This window comes from Trichosurus vulpecula, chromosome 4 (genome assembly GCF_011100635.1).
Source record: "Trichosurus vulpecula isolate mTriVul1 chromosome 4, mTriVul1.pri, whole genome shotgun sequence".
NCBI classification, from domain to species: domain Eukaryota; kingdom Metazoa; phylum Chordata; class Mammalia; order Diprotodontia; family Phalangeridae; genus Trichosurus; species Trichosurus vulpecula.
This window is the reverse complement of record NC_050576.1, coordinates 36,056,507-36,079,695: the sequence shown is the minus strand read 5'-3', so window position 1 is coordinate 36,079,695 and position 23,189 is coordinate 36,056,507. Positions and strand designations below refer to the sequence as shown.

At 42.9% G+C, this 23,189-nt stretch overlaps 1 protein-coding gene across 1 annotated transcript in view; it reads left to right on the top strand.

Moving 5' to 3' along the window:
• Positions 1-521: 521 nt before the first annotated feature.
• LOC118846697 (nuclear autoantigen Sp-100-like) overlaps positions 522-23,189 on the top strand; it is a 46,002-nt gene continuing 23,334 nt past the window's right edge. The window contains 6 exon segments of the mRNA XM_036755466.1: positions 522-610; positions 2,902-3,052; positions 4,085-4,262; positions 4,662-4,760; positions 14,796-14,900; positions 16,560-16,702. Of these exon segments, the coding sequence (XP_036611361.1) occupies positions 2,903-3,052; positions 4,085-4,262; positions 4,662-4,760; positions 14,796-14,900; positions 16,560-16,702 (675 nt within the window). The 5' untranslated portion in view covers positions 522-610; position 2,902.

Below are 23,189 nucleotides of genomic sequence, written 5' to 3'. Positions count from 1 at the left end.
ACTTGCTTGTGATTGGACAATGTTATGGGGCTTGCCCACTCCCTTCTCTCTATGGACGTTGGGGTTAAGTAGCCTGTCCTGGGCTCCTGCTTCCCAGATCTAGGACTGGAAGGGACCTTTAGTCTAACAGGGGAAGAAACTTAGGTGAGGACCTAAGAGAGGTGAAGGGACCCCTCACTCAGGGTCATACAGGTAGCAAGGGACACCTTGCCCTTGCCTACACAGTCTCCTTACCTCAGCTGACACCAGAGGTGTTGTGGTGTGCCCGGGCATGGGACCCTGAGTAGCCAGAAGTATGCCATGGTCAACTGATGCTGCTCCTTTCTATACTGATTCTCCAGCCTCTCTCCCTCGATATCACCCTTCCCTTCACTCTCCTGGGGGCTGGGACAAAAGGCTGGAACCCTGCCAAGCCCGCTGATTCGAGCACTCAGACAGCCTTTCCTAGCCTAGGCTCACCACCAAACCAAACCAAAGGGTTTCACTTTCAATTCTTAAGAAACGAAAGTTTTAGATGGAAGTAAAACTATCTGGTGACACGGAGTCAGGAACCAGATCAGACCTCCCTGTTTCCACAAAGGCCAGACTGACCAGCTGTGAAGCGCTTCAGGTAAGAAGGAGGGGAGGCGAGGGTGACCCAGGTTACCTGCCCAAGGGGGAGGGAGTGGAGAGAGAGGGGCAGAGTGTGCCGGGCCTCCCTGAGGAGGCAGAGAGAGAGACTGAGACCACAGCTAGGCCTCCAGGGCTCTCGGTCAGACTTGAATTTTAGAAAAATCACTTTGGTGGCTGAGTGGAGGACGGCCTGGAGTGGGGAGACCCACACACACAGATAACGGCTATTACCATGGTCTAGCAGTGGGGTGATGACGGGAGCCTGCACTAGGGTGGGGACAGGGTCGGAGGGGAAAAGGGAGGAAGGGAGAGTGACACAAATGACAGCCCACCTCTTAGAGGCTGTTATCCACAATCTCACCTGGCCCTAGCAGAGCTGCTAAGAGCAGTCCTCACAAACCAGGCACAGAGGCATGAGATAACAGTGATGGGGAACCTCAGTTATCTAGACATCTGCTGGGGCTCTTAGGCTGAACTTATCGACTCGCCTCCATGAGCCTTTGGTCCTTCAAAGATGACTGAGCCAACAAAGAGGAATGCCGTTGCATAACAGTAACAGGGAAGGAACAGGGAAGGGAAGTCTGGGTGGCATCTGATATGCACAACAGGTCTGGAGAGAGCAGATTGCAAAAGTGTCAGAGAAAGGATAGGTAGGAAACTATGGAGCGGACTTCCCAAGGAAAGGCAGCCCAGCAGGGATGGGAGACTCCTGAAATAATCAAATTCTGAGGAAACAGAGAGAAACAATTCAAATGAGGAGGAAAATTGAGATTTGTCTGAAAAGGCCAATGTGTGGCTGCAGAGGGAACTCACTAACCAATTTAGGCTTTTAAAAGACATGTACACAAGATGGAAACAAAGCCAGGTAACAAAAGATGAATGAGTGAATGAAAAATAAATGAATGAACAAGTGGATGGATGGATAGATGAATGAACTAATGAATGGGAAAAATGAATGGATGGATGGATAAAGGAATCAATGAACAAATGAAAAGGCATTGATTATATATATATATATATAATATATATATGTATATAATATGTGCAAAGAACTGTGTTAAGTGATGAGTGTGCTAACAGAAAAGCAAGACTGTGCCTGTTACCAAGGAGCTCCCATTGTAATTGAAGGTGGAGAGACAGAACACACACACACACACACACACATACGCACGCATGCAGACACACAGACACACACACGGACACACACACACACATGCATACGCATGCGTGCAGACACACAGACACACACACACAGACACATACACAGACACACACACACACACACACACACACACACACACACACACACACACGAGTTTCAGCTTCAAGTCCAGTGGAAAGTCCCCATGGTCCTTAGGGCTCAGTAGAGGGGCATCTTTAGCATCTTCTGTGTTACTTCCTTTGTTAGAACCACAATCATTTCTGATGCTGGATGATTGACAATACAAAGAACATTCTTCTGGGGTTTTCAGTTACTGTAGCTGCTGAGAAGCTGGGGATCTGCAGCATCTACAGAGGCTATTCTTATCTCCACAAGGACTGCTTCCCTGGACAATGGCTGGGGGGTGAGGGTGAGCTGGGTTGGAAACAGGGTGATCCAAGCAGTACTGCTGTTCCCAGGGCTCTTGGGTATAGGGATCAGGGCTATTTACATAAGGATCTGAGGGGAGGTAGCAATCAAGATGATGGCAGTGGTTTAGAATGTCTGGAATATGTCTCCTGTCTCACCTTTAGGGCACCTTCAGCTAGGCTGACTTTTCTGCCTAGGGTGGCAGTTGGTCAACCATTGGTATCATTATTGGTGGGGATAGCAGACCCCTTTTTCACAGTGTGAGTTGCTCCCCTGGATAATGACTTGGGGGTTAGTGGTCTCAAGCAGTCAACACTGCTCTTTTGGAGGGTTGCCCATCAGAAGCAGTTGGTCAGTGACAAATTACTTTTCTAGTTTTTAGAGATATCCTTGGAGTTTCATCCCCAGAAAGCATAGTGAGTCAAGAGAGAAAAGCCAAACCTCCCCTCTTTGGGAAAATATCTCCTCCATGAAACTGGATCCTAATGAGCCCCTTATTGGAGAAATGGAATCCTAGGCCCCCAGTCACAATTATAATTGCATCAACCATCACGGATGAAGCCAGAAGAAGGGGGGGGGACTCAGTAGCCCCTGCTCTGCATGTTTGACCCCTTCCCGGTTCTGTGGCCTCAGTCTTCTTCTGAAGAGGAAAGATCCTCCAGCTACCCTCAGAGAGCCTCTGTGCATTCTCCCACACACTCCCTATCTTCTCTCCACAGAATGTCAGACCTAGAGAGGAAGATGGTTGAGGGCACCCCTCTCGAGACTTTTAAAAGGAACAAATTGGAAATATCCAAGGCAGTAACTACTCTTTTTCCTTTCCTGGAGATGCTGCGAGACCACTCTCTTATCTCTGAGCAAATGTACCATGTGAGTACTCTCCATCACCTCGTTCATGGCACTCTCCAATACTGCATCAAGCTTACATGTTCAATCAATCCATTAAAGTTTATTAAGTACCTACTATGTGCCAAGCACTATGAGAAGTGCTAGGAGTAGGTGGAATTACAAAGAATGAAATAATTTTTACTTGAAAAAAAATCCCTACTTGACATTCTGATGGGGGAGAAAAGAAGTGTATATAAAACTATAGGTAATAGAAATAACCCAAGTGGATAAATATAAATACATACCAGGCAGTTTGGGAGGGAGGGCACTGGCAGTTGGCAGGGTGTGAGGAGAAGCTTCATGAAAGAGGTTGTGCCTGGAACCTGCAATCAACTCCTCTCTCTCTCCCTCTCCCTCTCTTCCCTCCCCCTTTAATCCTCTCCCCGTCTCTCTTTCTATCTAAATCTGTCTCTCTGTCCCCCACCTCTCCTGAACCACTGTACTTGGCTCCTAGTTGATTTCTCTGCCCCTCTGACTGTATGAACAAAGTAAACTTGGAACTATGGGGACAGAAGGCAGGAGTCTCTTGTAATAATTGCTACAAAGTGAGGGGTCCCTGCATAACAGTACAAGCCAGCATTTGCAGAACATTGAAGGTTTGCCCACCACTTTCCTTATGTTGCTTTAGTTGAGCCTTCCGATAGTCCTGGAAGGTAGCAGCTATTATTATCCCCTTTTTATGGATAAGGCAATTGAGGCTTTGAAAGATGAAGTGACTTGCCCAGGGTCACACAGCTCATGAGTGTCTGAAACAGGATTAGAGTGAGTCCAAGGCTCTTTCTACTACCCTAAGCTGTAGTGGGAGGGGAATCCAGGTATGAGGGGGTGGGCAGGGAAAGATCTCCAGGGCTTCCCAACCACCACTGGCTTGAGGGAGAGGAGGAGGGAAGAGTCCAAAATGATCCCAAGCATGGAAGCTGGGGATGGTCTCAAGATTCTCCCGCATGGTAGGAAGTCTCTTTTTGGAACCATGGAATCATTTGATAGTAACTCTCTCTTGTCAATAATTTTTAGCGTGCTCAGAAGGAGTACCAAAAATTGGTCCCTATGTCCAAGGGGTACCAATGTATATACCACATCCTGAAGGAGCTGGAGAAGAAATTCAGCACCAAGGTCCTGGAAGTCTTGTTCCACCCCATCAATCTAGAGGAATACCCAGCATTAGTTCAGATCCAAAAGCACTTCAAAGATGGTAAGGGGAACCTAGAGCTGTTGGGAGGAGGAGGCTCCTATGGGTGCCGGGAGACAGGAAGAGATATCTCCTACCACTGGCATTCCCAGGGCATAGATGATTGTCCTGGAGGACTTCTACATAGGGGTTGTCCTTTCCTATGGGTAGAAGGAGAGGTGTCTGCTCCTGTCTCCCACTGGTATTTTCAGGGCTGGTAAGGTCTGGCCGCTCTGGGGGACTCCCACCTGCCACACAAAGAAGCTGTCCCATCTTATGGTTGCAGGGACCTGAGCAGCTCCATCCATAGCTGCCCTAGACAGGGGGCTCTGAAAAAGGTGTGAAGAGTCAGGAAGGTGTCTGTCCCTGTGCATCTGCCTCCTTCTCTGACTGGAGTTTTCTTTTGCTTTCTATTGCCTCTAGGCGAATCAGCATCAGGAGCCAATGTGGGGCATCCTGTTCAGAGAGGCAGCCTTGAGAAGAGGGCATCAGCTGTCTGCTCCCCTCAAAGCTCTGTCCAAGGTACTTCAGCTTTTAGGAGATGTACTGCCTCTGCTTAGGCCTCTCTTACACAAATCCTTCTTGTCTTATCCACTTCTATCCCTTGTCTTCTCTCCCTCTTGTGTCCAGTTCTCACCTTTGCCCCTGATGCCACATCATGCCTTCCTCCTATCACTTGGGCATATTGGCTGTGTCAGGTCACTGAGGGCAGTCTGTTTGGTTTTTCATCTTTGTAATCATTGCAATATTACAGGAAGTAAAATGGATAATTTTGATTCCATGAAATTAAAACTCTTTTTGCACAAGCAAAATCAATGCAGCCAAAATTAGAATGAAAGCAGGAAACACAGGAATTTTTAAAAAATTAATATTTTTATTTTTAGTTTACAAAACTCATTTCCACATGATTTCGAGTTCCAGATTTTCTTCCTCCCCCTCCCCCCCCCAGATGGCATGGAATCTGATATATTGCATTAAACTTATTTACACAATTGTCAAGTTGTAAAGATGAATTATGTCCAATGGAACGAATCATTAGAAAGAAGAAACAAAAAAGAAAAAAAACAAAAGAAAAAAAAGGAGAGCAAATAGTTTGCTTCAATCTGCATTCAGACTCCATAGTTCTTTCTCTGGATGTAGATAGCTCTCTCCATCATGAGTCCTTTGGAGTTGTCTTTGAAACTTGTATTGCTGAGAAGAGCAAGGTCTATCAAGGTTAGTCATCATAGAATCCATATATCTGTGGTTGTGTATAATGTTCTCCTAGTTCTGCTCCACTCACTCAGCATTATATCATGTAGGTTTTTCCAGGTTATTATGAAGTCCCTATCTACCCCATTTCTTATTGCACAATAGTATTCCATTACATTCACATACCACAACTTGTTCAGCCAATCCCCAATTGATGGGCATCTCCTTGATTTCCAATTCTTTGCTCCTACAAAAAGAGCTGCCATAAATATTTTTGTACATCTGGGTCATTTTTCCACTTGTGCAATCTCTTTGGGATACAGCCCTAGAAGTGGTATTGCTGGGTCAAAGGGTATGAACATTTTTATAGCTCTTTGGGCATAGTTCCAAATTGCTCTCCAGAATGGCGGGATCAGTTCACAACTCCACCAGCAGTGTAACAGTGTTCCCATTTTCCCACATCCTCTCCAGCATTTATCATTTTCCTGTTTTGTCATTTTAGCCAATCTGACAGGAGATATGTGGTACCTAAGAGTTGTTTTGATTTGCATTTCTCTAATCAGTGGTGATTTCGAGCATATTTTTTCATATGCCTATAGATATCTTTAATTTCTCCCTCTGAAAACTGCCTGTTCATATCCTTTGACCATTTCTCAATTAGGGAATGACTTGTATTCCTATCAATTTGGCTCAGTTCCCTGTATATTTTAGAGATGAGACACTAGTTGTAAAGATTTTCTCCCAATTTTCTGCTTCCCTCCTAATCTTTGTTGCATTGGCTTTGTTTATACAAAAACTTTTCAATTTAACATAATCAAAATTATCCATTTTGCATTTTATAATGCTCTCTATCTCTTATTGTGTCATAAATTCTTTGCTTTCCCATAAATCCGATAGGTAAACTATTCCTTGCTCTCCCATTGCTTATAGTATTAGCCTTTATTCCTAAGTCACAAACCCATTTTGACTTTATTTTGGTATATGGTGTAAGATATTGGTCTATGCCCAGTTTCTGCCCTACAATTTTCCAATTTTCCCAGTAGTTTTTTTTAAATAGTAAATTCTTAGCCCAGAAGCTGGATTCTTTGGGTTTATCAAGGAGTACATTGCTATAGTCATTGACTACTGCATCTTGTGTACCCAGCCTATTCCACTGATCCACCACTCTGTTTCTTAGCCAGTACCAAGTAGATGATTGCTGCTTTATAATACAGTTTAATATCTGGTATGCCTAAGCCACCTTGCCTAGCATTTCTTTTCATTAATTCCCTACATATTCTAGACCTCTTATTCTTCCAGATGAATTTTGTTATTATTTTATCCAGCTCTGTAAAATAATTTTTGGTAGTTCAATTGATATGGCACTGAATAAATAAATTAATATAGGTAAAATTGTCATTTTTATTATATTAGCTCAGCCTAACCATGAGCAACTGATATTTTTCCATTTATTTAGATCTGACTTTATTTGTGTGAAAAGTGTTTCATAATTATGTTCATATAGGCCCTGGGTTTGTCTTGGCAGGTAGACTCCCAAATATTTTATTGTGTCCACAGTAACTTTGAATGGAATTTCTCTTTCTATCTCTTGCTGTTGGGCTTTGTTAGTAATGTATAGGAATGCTGAGGATTTATGTGGGTTTATTTTATATCCTGCAACTTTGCTAAAATTGTTCATTATTTTAAGTAGTTTTTTACTTGATTCTCTAGGATTCTCTAAGCAAATCATCATATCATCTGCAAAAGTGATAATTTTGTTTCTTCTTTGCCCATTCTAATTCTTTGAATTTCTTTTTCTTCTCTTATTGCTATGGCTAACATTTCTAGTACCAAATTGAATAATAGGGGTGATAATGGACATCCTTGTTTCACCCCTGATCTTACTGGGAATGCATCTAGCTTATCCCCATCACAGATAATGCTTGTTGATGGTTTTAGGTAGATACTATTTATAATTTTAAGGAAGGCTACGTTTATTCCTAGGCTTTCTAAGTGTTTTTAATAGGAATGAGTGTTGTATTTTGTCGAAAGCTTTTTCCGCATCTATGGAGATGATCATATGGTTTCTGCTAGTTTGTTGTTGATATGATCAATTATGCTGATAGTTTTCCTAATATTGAACCAGCCTTGCATTCCTGGAATACATCCTAGCTGGTTGTGGTGTGTTATTCTTGTGATAAGTTGCTGCAATCTTTTTGTTAATATTTTATTTAAAATGTTTGCATCAATGTTCATTAGAGAAATTGGTCTATAATTTTCTTTCTTTGTTTTGACTCTTCCTGGTTTGAGTATTAGTACCATATTTGTATCATAAAAAGGATTTGGTAGGACTCCTTCACCTATTTTCCCAAATAGTCTATAAAGTACAGGAATTAATTACCAGTTTCAAAAATGAAAACAGTGAATTCACCTCCAATGGAGAAGAAATTAAGACAATAATTAGGAATTATTTTGCCCAATTGTATGTCCATAAATTTGACAACCTAAGGGATATGGATGAATATTATTATTCATATTATGAATATGAATATTGCCCAGGTTAACAGAAGAGGAAGCAAAATACCTAAATAACCCCATCTCAGAAAAAGAAATTGAGCAAGCCATCAATGAACTCCCTAGGAAAAAATCTCCAGGGCCAGATGGTTTTACATGTGAATTCTATCAAACATTTAAAGAACACAGGAAATTTTTTACAGCAAGTTTCTCTGATAAAAGTCTCATTTCTCAAATATATAGGAAATTGAGGCAAATTTATAAAAACAAGAGCCATTCCCCAGTTGATGAATGGTAAAGCGATATGAACAGGTGGTTTTCAGAAGAAATCAAAGCTGTCAATAGTTATATGTAATAACTGCAACAGAAATAATAACAGCTCTCATTTTTGTGGCGCTTTAAGGGTAGAAGTGGGCTCACAAATATTGTTTTATCTGAGCCAGAACAGATAAGAAAACTAAGGAAACTTGGAGATGTGAATTGACTTACCCAGGGTCACAAAAAGGTGCTTCTGACATAGGAGTGCCAATTCTGTAGTCATGGCACCTGAGTAAATGAATTTACTCTCCTAACAAACTTAAGTGGGCCCATGGGCCCATGCTGATTCTCACAGATTCTCCTAAGCCATAAATGTAGGTCCTCTGGGCTAAGGGAAATTGGGGGGAGATAATTATATGGAGAAAATTAAATGGTTTCAAAATAATAAGTCATTTTATTAACCATTTTTTTCAAAGAAGTCTCATGGAATAAATACCTTGTCTCCATGGTAGGATTATGCCCTGTGTCGGACAATCTTGCACATATTTGTTTCAAAAATTAGGCCATGCATGCCCTCACCATGGATAGTGACCCAGGAAGTTATGAGAGGCTTACTGAGTGAGTCTCAATTCCCTAGCAAATCTAGGCCCAATGAGCTGAACAGCTAGGCACAGTGGATAAAGTGCCAGGCTTAGAGTCAGGAAAACCTGAGTTCAAATCTGGCCTCAGACATTCACTAACTGTGTGACTCTGGGCAACTCACTTAACCTCTATCTGCCTCAGTTTCCTCATCTGTAAAATGGAGATAATAATAGCCTTTGTCTCCTGGGGCTGCTGTGAAGATCAATGATGTAATACTTGTAAAACACTTAGCATAGTGCCTGGCACGTAGTAACAGTGATATAAATGTTAGCTATTATTATTTCTGGGAAAATCCTATAACTGGATCATTAAAGAGATGGTTTGTGAACAGGTAGAAAAGGAAGCAGTTCAGAAATCTCTGAGAAGGGTTTTGTATCCAAGACATATATGTATGTAAGTGTGTGTGTGTATGTATGTATATATGTACATATATATGTATGTGTATATATGTATGTATATATACATATGTATATATGCATGTGTATATATGTATGTGTATACACACACACACACACATATATATATATAAAACCAGGAACCATTTTTCCCAATGAATTATCCAAATCCCAAGGATATGGATAAGCATTTCTCGAAATAGAATGGCAAATTATTAACAACCATAAGGAAAAAAATTCTCCAAAATATTACAAATAAGAAAAATCCAAATCAAAGCAACTCTGAGGTATCATCTGGAAAATTCAATTTAATAAACATTTATTAAGCACCTACTAAGTGCCAGGCACTGTGCTAAGCACTGGGAATACAAATAAAAAAAGAAAAATAGTCCCTGACAACAAGGAGTTTACAGTCCAAGAGGTGAAGACAACACACAAAAGTAAGCTGAAAATGGTAGAACAGGGGAGACTCAGTAAGAGGGAAGTCAGTTGAGCTGCTGATGGAAAATGGACTGACCCAATCAATGGAGGTGGTACTGATGTGATTTAAGGCATTCAGGGACCCCCCCCCCCCCCGCAAGAACTGAAGTACATGAGAGGGTCATCTGGAATGAATTCACAGACTCAAGCACTCTTTAAGTCAAGTTGGCAAAGGTTCATTGTAATGCCAATATGGCGGGCTGAGCTCCTTAGGGAACTTGAAAGCTGACAGGAATGATACTAAAGCTTATATAGGAAAAGTAGTGGGTTATCTGGAAGATATGCTAAATAGGTGATAACATGCAATGTTGATCACAGGTGTCATTCACTACTGGAAACCAGGGGATGCGATTTCTCAGGGGTGTATTTTTGGTCTGTTGTATCTGTAGCAAGATAGCTTTAAGAGTTGATGTCTACAACTTGACTTCTGAATTGTATACAATAACTTTGGGAATCAATACATGATAATTCTATGGTTACAAGATAGTCCTGTTTCTTACAGGAGAATTTCTTCAGAGGTCAGTTGTTCTTGTGATGGGGAAAGATAGTTTGTTTTACTGGGGCCCACTCACGAGTAATTGCAGGGAAAAGTAACTTGTCTTACTGGTGCCCACTCATGCATAATTCCTAGGCATGGTATCCTTGGGCTTGGGAGAAAACTGTCAGGGATAGTGTTTTGAAGCTAGGGAGAAATGTGATCTTAAAATTGAGTCCAAGCATAAGCACCCAAGCACCCCATCAGTACTATGGAAAGACAGGCACACTATGTACTTCTGGTAGAGTGCTGAAGTAATCCAACTATTTTGCAACTTGGAATTATGTAATGAAAATGGCTAAAATGCCCATGCCTGTTGACTCAGAGATTCTAGTCGTAGGAAATTCTATGATTCCATGCCCTATAGAGATTAAAAGAAAGACCTCACAGTAATAATGAAGAGATACAAACCAAGTAGAGGCCCACTGATTGTGGAATGGATAATAAATGTTGTGGTACAAGAACATATGTAATATTACTGTTCAATAAGAAACAATGAATTTAAAGAGTTTAGAGAAGCCTAGAAAGACATATATAAACTGATGCAGAAAGAAGTAAACAGAACCAGAAAACAACAAACCAAATGACTGCAACAATGTTTGCATAAAGAATAACAAATTGAATGCTATATAATTTATAATGACCAAGCTTAGTCTCAGTAAACTTGAGGGGAAGAAAACATCTCTTTTGCTTTCTTGAAGGGGAGGATTATGGGTATGGAACATATACTGCATATATTGCCATATCAAACAATGTGTTAGTTAATTTTGGCAAATTGCTTCCCCCCTTTTCTTTTTTATTCTTCATTACAATGGGTATGTCTTTGGGTAAGTGAGGGAGGAGGGAAATATTCAGGTCATAAAGGGAATGTGGAAACAAAAGTTATCAATAAAAAATTTTAAAGCAAAAAAAAAACCACAGAGAACAAGTATAGCTTCAATAAATACAGGTCATGTCAAACTAACTTATTTTTCTCTTTTAATACAGTTACTGAATTGAGAGTTCAGGAGACAGCCATAGATGAGTTTTAGCTCTATTTTAGCAGTCTTTGATAAAATTTCTCACAATTTACATTTTTCCTTTTTAAATAATGTGTTCTTGATGACTTTGGATTGTACGATATGGTTACTTGTAGATATACACTCTCCAGAAATGACCTCCCTTTTAATATCATGGTATTAGAGAAGGAGCACTGACTTGGAGTCAATGGATCTTGGTTCATATCCTGGCTCTTCTCACTTACTGTGTGTCCTATGGAAATTTAATACTGTCCTCCTCTAAGTTCTTCTCTCCTCCATTGACTTTTGTATCCTTTCTTGGCTCTCCTCTTACCTGTCTGACCACTCCTTCTCAGCATTCACTTCCTCATCTTTATCCATGACTCACCTCCATTCAGTCTTTGCTTAGCCGCCCCTCCTAGAATCCCTAGCTTCCTCCAAGGCTCAACACATATGATATCTCCTATAGGAATCCTCTCCTGATCTCCATCTTCCCCCCACACCCACACTCACTCCTACCTCCAAATAATTTTGTATTTATTAGTATCCATCTTGTATATCCTTCTTGTGTCTACATTGTACATCTCGCCCCACCCTTCTCAATGAAGGCTGGGACTGTTAAGCTTCTGTGCTCAGGGGCTAGCACACAGTAGGTCCTTAAGGAACATGTGCTTTTTGTTCAAGTGGATTGAATCCTTCATAGTGTCTACTGTTTGTCTCAGACTGACAAGAGGCTACCATGGTTCCCCTTATTCAGGAGCCTCTTGCTCCCATTACAGACCATCCTCTCAACCTCTCAACAACCACTCAGTTGCTCCTAGAGTTTGCAGCCACATCCCTGGAGCATGGGAGGTGCCCACCCCCTTCACAGGAGGAAGCCCTTGGAGGGATACCCTGCATTGGTCCCCCTCTGAAAGGCTCAGATCCCACTGCTTAGGCCCAAAGGTCCTCTTCCTTCTCTGTGCCATGGGGGCACCTTTCCTGGACCAGGATTCCTCTCCACCTTTTTGAGTCTTTTTCTCCTCCCATCCTTCCAAGAAGCCCTTTCCTTGCAGCCTCCATCCTGGAAAACCTGGAGCAAACAACTCCAGTAACCCTGTCCTGGCCTTTGTTTCTTACATATTGGGGTCACTTGGCACCAAAAGAAACACAAAAGGCACACTCAGCAGCTGCCTGAAACCTGGTCCTTCAGACAATCAGAGTATTTCATCAGAGAATGAAAGGCAGAGACAGAGAAAAAGAGTCAGAAGGAGAGAGAGATGGAGGCAGAGACAGAGAGAGGAAGAGAAAGACAGAGATGGAGAGACAGAAAGAAAGAGTCACAGACAGAGAGAGATGGAGGCAGAGAGTCAGAGACAGAGAGAATGAGACAGACAGAGATAGAGAGTGATAGAGAGAGACAAAGACACAGAGAGAGTCAGAGAAAGAGACAGAGACAGAGACAAAGAGACAGAGAAAGAGCTCAGAAGTCCAACTGAAGAAGACTCTGGCTCTAACTTACTAAACAAGCGGTCATTCAGATTGTGTTTGAAGGCCTCTGCTGAGGAGGAGCCCACCCCCTCCAAGGCCAGCCTGTTCTCCGGTTAGAGAGCTCTCATTGTGAGGAAGTCCTTCCTGATCTCCCATCTGCAATGCCCCCGCCATTTCCTTGTTTTCTTTTCTTTCCTCTGAGACCAATGAGAATAAAATCAATCACTGGACCATATGACAGTTCTTCAAAGTTGGAAAACAGCTCTCTTAGCCCCACCCACCACACACACACACACACACACACACACACACACACACACGCAGATGCCTGTTTCTTTGACTGATCCTCATAGGATGGGCCCATTCCACACCTGCTCACACTGGGAGGAAGAGTCCTCCAATTTGACCCCACCACTCTCTGGTCCTCCGATCCCTCTCCCCTAATGTGTAGTTTAAACACCCTACGAGTCTTTAAAGGCTCCCTTCCCTTCCCTCACCACCCTCAGCTCCTGTCTAGCACTGGCTCTCCACAGGAACAATGCTCATGCCAGGCCTTGCCAACCTTCTGGATCCATCCATTCACTGTCTCTTACTTATTATCCCAGCAGTGTATTCAGCCTGGAGCTCATTTGGCCCTGATTTCAGCCACATAGGAGGCTGTCTGGGTGGGGAGACATGAGGCCCACCCTATTGTCAAAGTGGCCAGAGACATCCTCTCCTTCAGCCTTGATACCCACCATTCCCAGGAAGTAGACTGAGTCACCACTGTGGTCTCAAGAACAGCAGAGAGGTTAGATGGGGCTAGGTGGTGCAATGGATAGAGTGCTGGGCCTGCTATCAGGAAGACCTGAGTTCAAATTTGATCTCACACACTTATGACTGTGTGACCCTGGGTAAGTCACTGAACTTCTGTCTGCCTCAGTTTCTTCAACTACAAAATGTGGATAATAATAGCATCCACCTCCCGGGGTTGTTGTAAGTATCAAAGAGATAATATTTGTAAAGTGCCTGGCATATAGTAGGCACTTAATAAATGCTTGTTCCCCTTTCTGAGAAAATTTAAAAATTAACCATAGGGAATTATTTTCATGAAACCATGGGACCATAAGATTTAGAGCTGGCAGAGGTAGTGACTTGTCCAATGCCAGGTCAGAAACAGCAGCAGCAGAACTCAAGAAAGATCCCATGCTCTTTCCATCACACCTTGCTTCCTTCCTCGAACCCAAGGTATGGGACTCTAAGCCCCCTGTGCATTCCTCTGGGCCACCTGACTTCTGACACCCTGATAAATTTGCACTTAGTCTGGGGAGGGCTTTGCTGGGAAGGCTGCAGATGATATGGGTTCAGAGCTGGAAGATGCTTAGTGACCATCGAGTCTAAGCCCCTGGTTTTCCAGAGGAAGAGACTGATGCAGAGACACAGAGAGAGACAAAGACAGTCAGAGACAGAGACAGGGATATTCAGTGACCTGCCCATGGTCATTCAGTAGTAGCAGGAATAGGATGAAGATGATGATGATGATGACAATGATGATGATCTAGCATTTACATAGTGCTGTGAAGTTTCCAAAGCATTTTACAAATATTATCTCATTTGATCTAAGGAACAACCCTTGGAGGTAGGAGCTATTTTATTATTTCTATTTTACAAATGAGGAAACAGAGGCAGACAGACATTCATTGACTTGTGCAGGGTCACACAGCTGGTAAATGTTTGAAACAGGATTTGAACTCAGGTTGTCTTGTAGCCTCAGTAATTTGAACCCAGGCCCCTCTGCCTCCAGAGTCCCAGGGCTCTTCCTGCTTCCCCACACTGCCTACTCAAAGGTGAGCATCTCTACCATGCTTTGAGGTCTCAGCTGACCCTCACAAGGACCCAGGGAGGGAGGCATTGCTACTCTGCTGCTCCAGAGTAAGTTGTCATGGCCCCATAGGCAGTGAGCCTCAAAGGCAGGGCTTGGATCTCTGTGTCCCTTACCTCCAAGGCTGGCACTGTTTCCTGACACTACTCTGGAGCCCCTGGTGATGTCTTGTTTTGGGCGGGGCACAATGTGGGTGGGGGAAAGGTCACATCAAATTGGTCATTTCTCTTCCAGGTTCTGGAAAGGCCAAAGATCCAAAGATGAATTTCCATCTCCCTGAACTTCCTGTCACCTGTGGGGCGGCAAAGGGGACTTTACACAAGAAAAAAATGGAGAAAGGTGAGCCTGAGGTCCTCTGGCTCTTGGGATAGTCAGGCCCAGAGGGATCGATGGTAGGATGAATGAAAGTATGAATGGAGGGATGGATAGAGTGATGGTTGGAGGAATGGATGGAGGGATGGTTGGAGGGGTGGATAGAGGGATGTTTGGAGGGGTGGATAGAGGCATGGTTGAGGGGTAGATAGAGGGATGGTTGGAGGAATGGATAGAGGGATGAGTGGAGGGGTGGATAGAGAAATGGACAGAAAGTTGAATGGAAGGGTAGATGGAAAGATGGACAAAAGGGTGAATGGAGGTATAGGTGGAACCATGGACAGAGACATGTAAGGAGAGGTGGATAGAGAGATAGATGGAGGGTACAAGAATGTCTGGTTCTTTGAGGTCACAGGACCTTCCTGACCTTTTCTAAACAAGCTTGGAAGCCCAACAAATGTTCATTAAGTACCTACTATGGGCATAACCTGTGCTAAGGGCCAGGGTAGTTAACAGGATTAGAAAAAAAAAACAGTCCCTGCCCTCTAGGAGTTTATAATCTTATTGGGGGAGGGACACACAGACACATAGAACCCTAGACACTTAATGCCCATAAATAGGGACCAGACCTGCGATTTCCTCGGGGAGGAAATTCCTTCTACCAGTGCAGGTCACCACCTTCTCTGCAACTTGCAGTCTTAAAGATTTACCTTTTTGTTATTCAGTCATTTCAGTTGTGTCCCACTCTACATGACCCATTTGGAATTTTCTTGGCAAAGATATTTGAGTAGTTTGCCATTTCCTTCTCCAGCTCATTTTACACAAGAGGAAACTGAGGCAAACAGGGTTAAGTGACTCACCCAGGGTCATACAACTAGTAAGAGTCTGAGGCCAAATTTGTCTTCCTAACTCCAGGCCTGGCTGTGCCACCTGGCTGCCCAAAGATTTGCCTAGAGCAGCAGTTCTCAGACTTTTTGGTCTTAGGACCCCTTTACACTCTTAAGAATTATTGGAAGAGTTTTTGTTTATGTGGGTTATACCTACTGATAGTTAACACATTTGTCAGTTGTTGTGGAATTAATGCAAAGAGAATTCATAGGAAGTCGTTAAAGACCAAGGAGTTTGGAGAAGCTGCACTCAGGGCAAGAGTACCCCTGCAGCAGCCAGCCAGTCAGTCCACAATCATTTAAGTGCCTACTATGTGCCAGGCACTGAGCAAAGCTGGGGATACAAAGAAAGGCTACAGAACAAAACTAAAACAGTCCCTGTTTTGGAGGAACTCACAACCTAAGAGGGAAGACAACTTGGGAAGGACTCTGTCCAAACAAGCTACAGGCAGGATACCTTGGGGGTAATCAACAGAGGCCTCACCTTACTTGGTTTATACTGATGGGGTTGGGGGATGGGAGGGTGGTTGGGAGAGGGGAGAGTGTCTACCTGGGGTGCTCCTACAGCAGGCCAGGGCCAAAGAGAATTCACAGAATCTCTCTCAATGTCTCTCCCTGTCTCTGTTTCTGTCTCTGTCTGTCTCTCTGTCCCTGTCTCTCTCTCTCCCTCTCTTCCCCTTTCTCTCTATCTCTCTCCATTTCCCCCTTTCCCCCTTTCCCCCTTTCTCTTTTCCCTCTCTCCTCCTCTCTCTTCCCCCTCCGGCTTCTTTCCCTATCTCTCCCATCCCCCCAAATCTAGGCTCTTCGGAGAAGTGCATCGAGATGGCAGATGGGACGTGGGTCACCCTGAAGGAGTTTGAAATCAAAGGCGGCCGCGAACTTGCCAAGAACTGGAAGAAGAGCATCCACTGTGGTGGTCACACACTGCAGTACCTGATCGAGGTAAGGTTCGGAGCGCCCCCGCCCCGCCCCGCCCTTGGCACCTAAAGCTCCGCGGTCCGAGGCCGCACAGGGATGCTCAACCTTGCCCCTTGGCCGGCCAAGGCTGGCGCTGCCTCTCCCGGTCTCACGCACCTGCCGACCTACTCCCAGTGAACTCCCCTCACCCTCTCACGCACGCGAACACCCCATTCACACTCACACACATTGACACAGTCACACCGGGCACAAATAGTCCAACCAAACCCTCTTTGGGAGAAGTCGTGGCTGCTGGCTCAGCGCCCCTGCCCGGCGCTCGGGTTGCCCCTTCGTTGGAAGGCAGCCGTGTTGGGCGTATGACCTCTGGCAGCTGGGAACTCACCACGTACTCTATTGAGCTCGCTCTGATTTCTAGGGCCCTTACGAGGTGTCTCCAAGAGTCCAGTTCTACTTTCAGCGTGAATTGTTCTGTTGTCTCAGAGTGTCTCTCTTTGTCTCCCCGACTCGATGAGTGTCTGTCCCTGTCTCTCCCCCTGCGTGCCTCCCCACTCCTCTGCCACCTTATTTGCCCACCCCACCCCAACTCTCCACATTTCTCTGTGTTAGTCTGGTCCATTTTCTGTTACCTGCCCTTGCTTCCATCTTTTGTATATCTCTCTAAAATCTGAGTTGGTGAGTGCCCTGTGCCTCTCCATCAGTCTCTTCAAACAAGTCTCAATTTTCCCCCTCAGTAGAATTGTTTCTTTGTGACTTTGGAATTTATTCTTCAGAGTTTTCCGTCCTTCCTGAACTAGCTTTCCCTGTACAATTTTAGACCATGGGATCGTACCTATCTTCCACTGCTAATCTCACCATTGACTTAGAGCAAGTAAACATGAAATCATCATTTGCTCATTACCAGTTTTCAGGCCTTTCTAAACCTTGTTAAATTTCTTTTGGAGGCTTGGCCAATGGAGGCATTCAAAGGCCCAGTTCTGAATTTGTTAGCTGGAAACAATTACATTTTCTAACTTAATAAAGGAGAAGTTTTATTGTGATGAGTATATTCAGTTTTAGGAATAGCAAGAAGGCACACTGGATTAGAGCTTTGAGCCTGGTATTGGGAAGATCCGAGTTCAAATTCAGCTTCAGACACTTGCTAGCTGTGTGACTCTGGACAAGCCACCCAACTTCTATTTGCCTCAGTTCTTCATCTGTAAAATGGGAACACACTGGAGAAAGAAACAGCAAAGTACTCCAGTATCTTTGCCAAGAAAACCTCATGGATATGTCCATGGGGTCACAAAGAATCAGATGCGACTGAACAACAACGAATGCTCAGCTTTGAATGAAATGCCTACTTGACTTGCTTTCCAATGAATCTCTTTTCACTTGTCTCTTTCATTTCCTTTCTCAAGGAGTAATTTTTCACAATTTGAATCAGTGTTGGCTTTTAAAAATATGTGAATTACTTCCTTCTGGTTGTTGGTAAGAGACTTTGCCATTGAAGCACTCTGGATTTCGTGATAACTTTACTGAGTGAGTTGCATATGGTGTTCCTCTCTGATGGGCTCCTATGGGTAAAGTACAAACTTCATCTTGATAGTTCATATCATCACACAATCTGGCTTCAGCCTGCCTTTCCAGATTGATTTCACATTACTCCCTGTCATGCACTTATGCTCTGTCCAAACTGGTCTTGCTCTTCCCTTTACACAACACTTCCTCTTCCACACTTACACAGGCTATCTCCCTGATGCTCCCTCTCCTCTCTTCTACCTTTACCTTGGAATCCCTAGCCATCATGAATCAGCCCAAGTACTACCTCCTACACAAGGTGTTTCCTGATTGCTCTGGTTTTTCATAGCACCCTCCTCTGCCCCATCCCAACATTACTTGGCATATTTTTAGTATTTAGTTTATATATGTATACATACTGTTTCCTCCAAAAAAAATCTAATTTCCTTGAGGGCAGGAACTGTGAAGCTTTGTCTTTGGATCCCTAGCACTTTTCACATAGGGATACAGCAGGCATTTAATAAATGCTTGTTGAAATGAGTCAAGTTGTATTGTCATAGTCCAGATGAGGTAATCAAAACCTTTCTTATGGTGGTGTCAGTGAGTATGTAAAAGAAGGAAAGGATGGTAGAGACATTGTGAAGGACCATACATAGGACTCCTCAGTCACCTTTAGGTGGGAGGTTATGGAAAGGGAAGCACATGGGCTGCCTCTGAGGCTCAGATCCTGAATGGACAGAGGGTGGACGTGTCCATCACAGGTTGTACAAAGTCAGAGAGGGCAGAGCCAAGATGGCGGAGTAAAAGCAGGGACTTGCTTGAGCTCTCCCCCAAACCCCTCCAAATACCTGTAAAAATTACTGTAAACAAATTCTAGAAAAGCAGCACTCACAAAATGACAGAGTGAAACAAATATCTAGCCCAAGACAACCTGGAAGGTTGTCAGGAAAGGTCTGTTGCACCAGTCTGAGAGAAGAACACTGTCCAGCATGGGACATGCTAGTGGAACAAGCCTCAGGGGACTGAATCACTGGCAGTTTGTGGTGGTTTCCAGACTTCTCAATCCACAAAGGCCAAAGACAAATTAGAAGGTCAGTAAGAAAGATCTGTCAGACCTTGGGGGTAATCAACAGAGGCCTCACCTTACTTGGTTTACACTGATGGGGTTGGGGGATGGGAGGGTGGTTGGGAGAGGGGAGAGTGTCTACCTGGGGTGCTCCTACAGCAGGCCAGAGCCAAAGAGAATTCACAGAATCTCTCTCAATGTCTCTCTCTGTCTCTGTTTCTGTCTCTGTCTGTCTCTCTGTCCCTGTCTCTCTCTCTCTCTCTTCCTGGGGCTCTGCCCCAGGCCCAGGGTGGCAGCAGCCCTGGCAGCAGCAGCAGCAGTGGCTGCTCCTGAAGCTCTCAGCCCACACACAGTGGGGAATCAAGTCACTGATCAGAGGGTGATTGCAGGGATCCCTTTGCTGGTACTGAGGCAGAATTCTCTTGCTTTGCCTGTGCTTAGATCTAGGTCATGGTCCTGGGTGGTGGTTTTGGGTCTGGGAGGAGTGCTAGCATGGTGGAGATTGTGGCAGCAGTGGAGAGGGAGTCAGCTTCACAGTTCTAAGCAGAAAAGAGTGCTTGTGGTCCCTCACAGGCCAGAGTACAGACCAGGAGAGGAGTAAACACCTCTCCTTTGATCATACAACCTAGGAAGAACTGAAAATTTACAGGTCCCTAGAAATATCTCTGAAAACAGCTGCACAAAACCCCTGGACCTTGGGACAGTGCAGCCTCCATACTGGAACCAAAGACCTCCCTTAACAAAGAGCTAAATAGTCAAGTAATTGGGGCTAGGAAAATGATCAAACAGAGGGAAAAAAATCAGACTATCAAATCTTACTTTTGTGACAAGAAAGATCAAAACATAGAACCAGAAGAAGACAACAAAGTCAAAGCTCCTAATCCAAAGCCTCCAAGATAAATATTAATTGCTTGTAGGCCATGGAAGAGCTCAAAAAGGATTTGGAAAATCAAGTAAGAGAAGTAGAGGAAAAATTGGGTAGAGAAATAAGAATGATGCAAGAAAATCATGAAAAACAAGTCAATGACTTGCTAAAGGAGATCCAAAAAGTACTGAAGAAAATAACACCTTAAAAATAGACTAACCCAAATGGCAAAAGTCCTCCAAAAAGCCAATGAGAAGAAGAATGCCTTAAAAGGCAGAATTGGCCAAATGGAAAAGGAGGTCCAAAAGACCACTGAAGAAAATACTACCTTAAAAATTAGAATGGAGAAAGTGGAATCTAGTGACTTTATGAGAAATCAAGATATTATAAAACAGAACCAAAGGAATAAAAAAATGGAAGACAATGTGAAATATCTCATTGGAAAAACTGCTGACCTGGAGAATAGATGCAGGGGAGATAATTTAAAAATTATTGGACTACCTGAAAACCACTATAAAAAGAGCCTAGACATCATCTTTCAAGAAATTATCAAGGAGAATCGTCCTGATATTCTAGAACCAGAGAGTAAAATAGAAATTGAAAGAATCCACCAATTGCCTCTTGAAAAAGATCCCAAAAAATAAACTCCTAGGAATATTGTAGCCAAATTCCAGAGTTCCCAGGTCAAGGAGAAAATACTTCAAGCAGCCAGAAAGAAACAATTTGAATATTGTGGAAAGACAATCAGGATAACACAAGATCTAGCAGCTTCTACGTTAAGTGATGGAAGGGCTTGGAATATGATATTCTGGAGGTCAAAGGAGCAAGGATTAAAACCAAGAATCACCCACCCAGCAAAACTCAGTATCATGCTCCAGGGCAAAAATATGGATTTTCAATAGAGGACTTTCAAGCTTTCTCGATGAAAATACCAGAGCTGAATAGACATTTCAACTTTCAAATACAAGAATCAAGAGAAGCATGGAAAGGTAAACAGGAGAGAGAAATCATAAGGGACTTACTAAAGTTGAACCATTTTGTTTACATTCCTACATGGAAGGATGATATTTGTAACTCATGAAACCTTTCTCGGTATTAGGGTAGTTGAAGGAAATACACACACACACACATATATCTATCTATCTATCTATCCATCTATCTATCTACATATATATATACATATATATAATATATATATATATATATACATATACAGAGGGCACAGGGTGAGTTGAATATGAAGGGATGCTATCTAAAAAATAAAATAAAATTAAGAGGTGAGAGAGGACTATATTGGAGGAAAGGGAGATATAGAATAGGGTAAATTATCTCACATAAAAGTGGCAAGAAAAAACAGTTCTATTGGAAGGGAAGAGGGGGCAGGTGAAAGGGAATGAGTGAATCTTGCTCTCATTGGATTTGACTTAAGGAGGGAATACCATACACACTCAATTGGGTATCTTACCCTACAGGAAAGTAGGGGGAAGGGGATAAGGGGGGGGATGATAGAAGGGAGAGCAGATCAGGGGAAGAGGTAATTAAAAGCAAACACTTTTGAAAAGGGACAGTGTCAAGGGAGAAAATTGAATAAAGGGGGACAGTATAGTCTTTCACAACATGACAGTTATGGAAGTGTTTTGCATAAAGCTACATGTATGGCCTATGTTGAATTGTTTGACTTCTCAAGGAGGGTGGTTGGGGAGGGAAGAAGGGAGAGAATTTGGAACTCAAAATTCTTAAAACAAATGCTCAAAAAAAGCTGGTTTTACATGAAACTGGGAAATAAGATATACAGGCAATGGGGTATAGAAATCTATCTTGACCTACAAGAAAGTAAGGGGAAAGGGGATGTGGGGGGAGTGGGGTGACAAAAGGGAGGTTAGACTTGGGGGAAAGGAGCAATCAGAATATATGCCGTCTTGGAGTGGGGGGGGAGGGTAGAAATGGTGAGAATATTCGTAACTCAAAATCTTGTGGAAATCAACATTGAAAGCTAAAAATATTAACTAATAAAAGAAAAGATGCAAGAATAAATAAAAAAATAGACTAACCCAAATGGCAAAAGAGATCCAAAAAAGCAATGAGGAGAAGAATGCCTTAAAAACCAGAACTGGCCAAATGGAAAAGCTCACTGAAGAAAATAATACCTTAAAAATTAGAATGGAGCACATAGAAGCTAATGACTTTATGAGAAACCAAGAAATTATAAAACAAAACCAAAAGAATGAAAAAATAGAACACAATGTGAAATATCTCATTGGAAAAACAACCAACCTGGAAAATAGATCCGGGAGAGATAATTTAAAAATTATTGGACTACCTGAAAGCCATGATCAAAAAATATCCTAGAAAAGATCAAGGAAAACTGCCCTGATATTCTAGAACCAAAAGGAAAACTCCTAGGAACATTGTAGCAGAATTCCAGAGTTCCCAAGCAAGGAGAAAATATTATAAGCAGGCAAAATTCCAGAGTTCCCAAGTCAAGGAGAAAATATTACAAGCAGGCAGAAAGAAACAATTCAAATACTGTGGAAACACCATCAGGGTGATACAAGATTTAGCAGCTTCTGTATTAAGGGACAAGAGGACTTGGAATATGATATCATGGAGGTCAAAGGAGCTAGGATTAAAACCAAAAATCACCTACCCAGCAAAACTGAGTATAATACTTCAGGGGAAAAAATTGACATTCAAAAAAAGAGGACTTTCAAGCATTCTTAATGAAAAGACCAGATCTGAATAGAAAATTTGATTTTCAAATACAAGACTCAAGGGAAGCATGAAAAAGTAAACAAGAAAGAGAAATCATAAGGGACTTAGCAAAGTTGAACTGTTTACATTCCTACATGGAAAGAGGATATTTAGAACTCATGAGACCTTTCTCAGTATTAGGGTAGCTGAAGGGAATACACACACACACACACACACACACACACACACACACACATACACACATATATACATATATCTAGACAGAGAGCACAGAGTGAGTTGAATATGAAGGGATGATATCTAAAAAATAAAATTAAGATGTGAGAAAGGAATTTACTGGGTGAAGGAGAAAGGGAGAGAGGTATAATGGG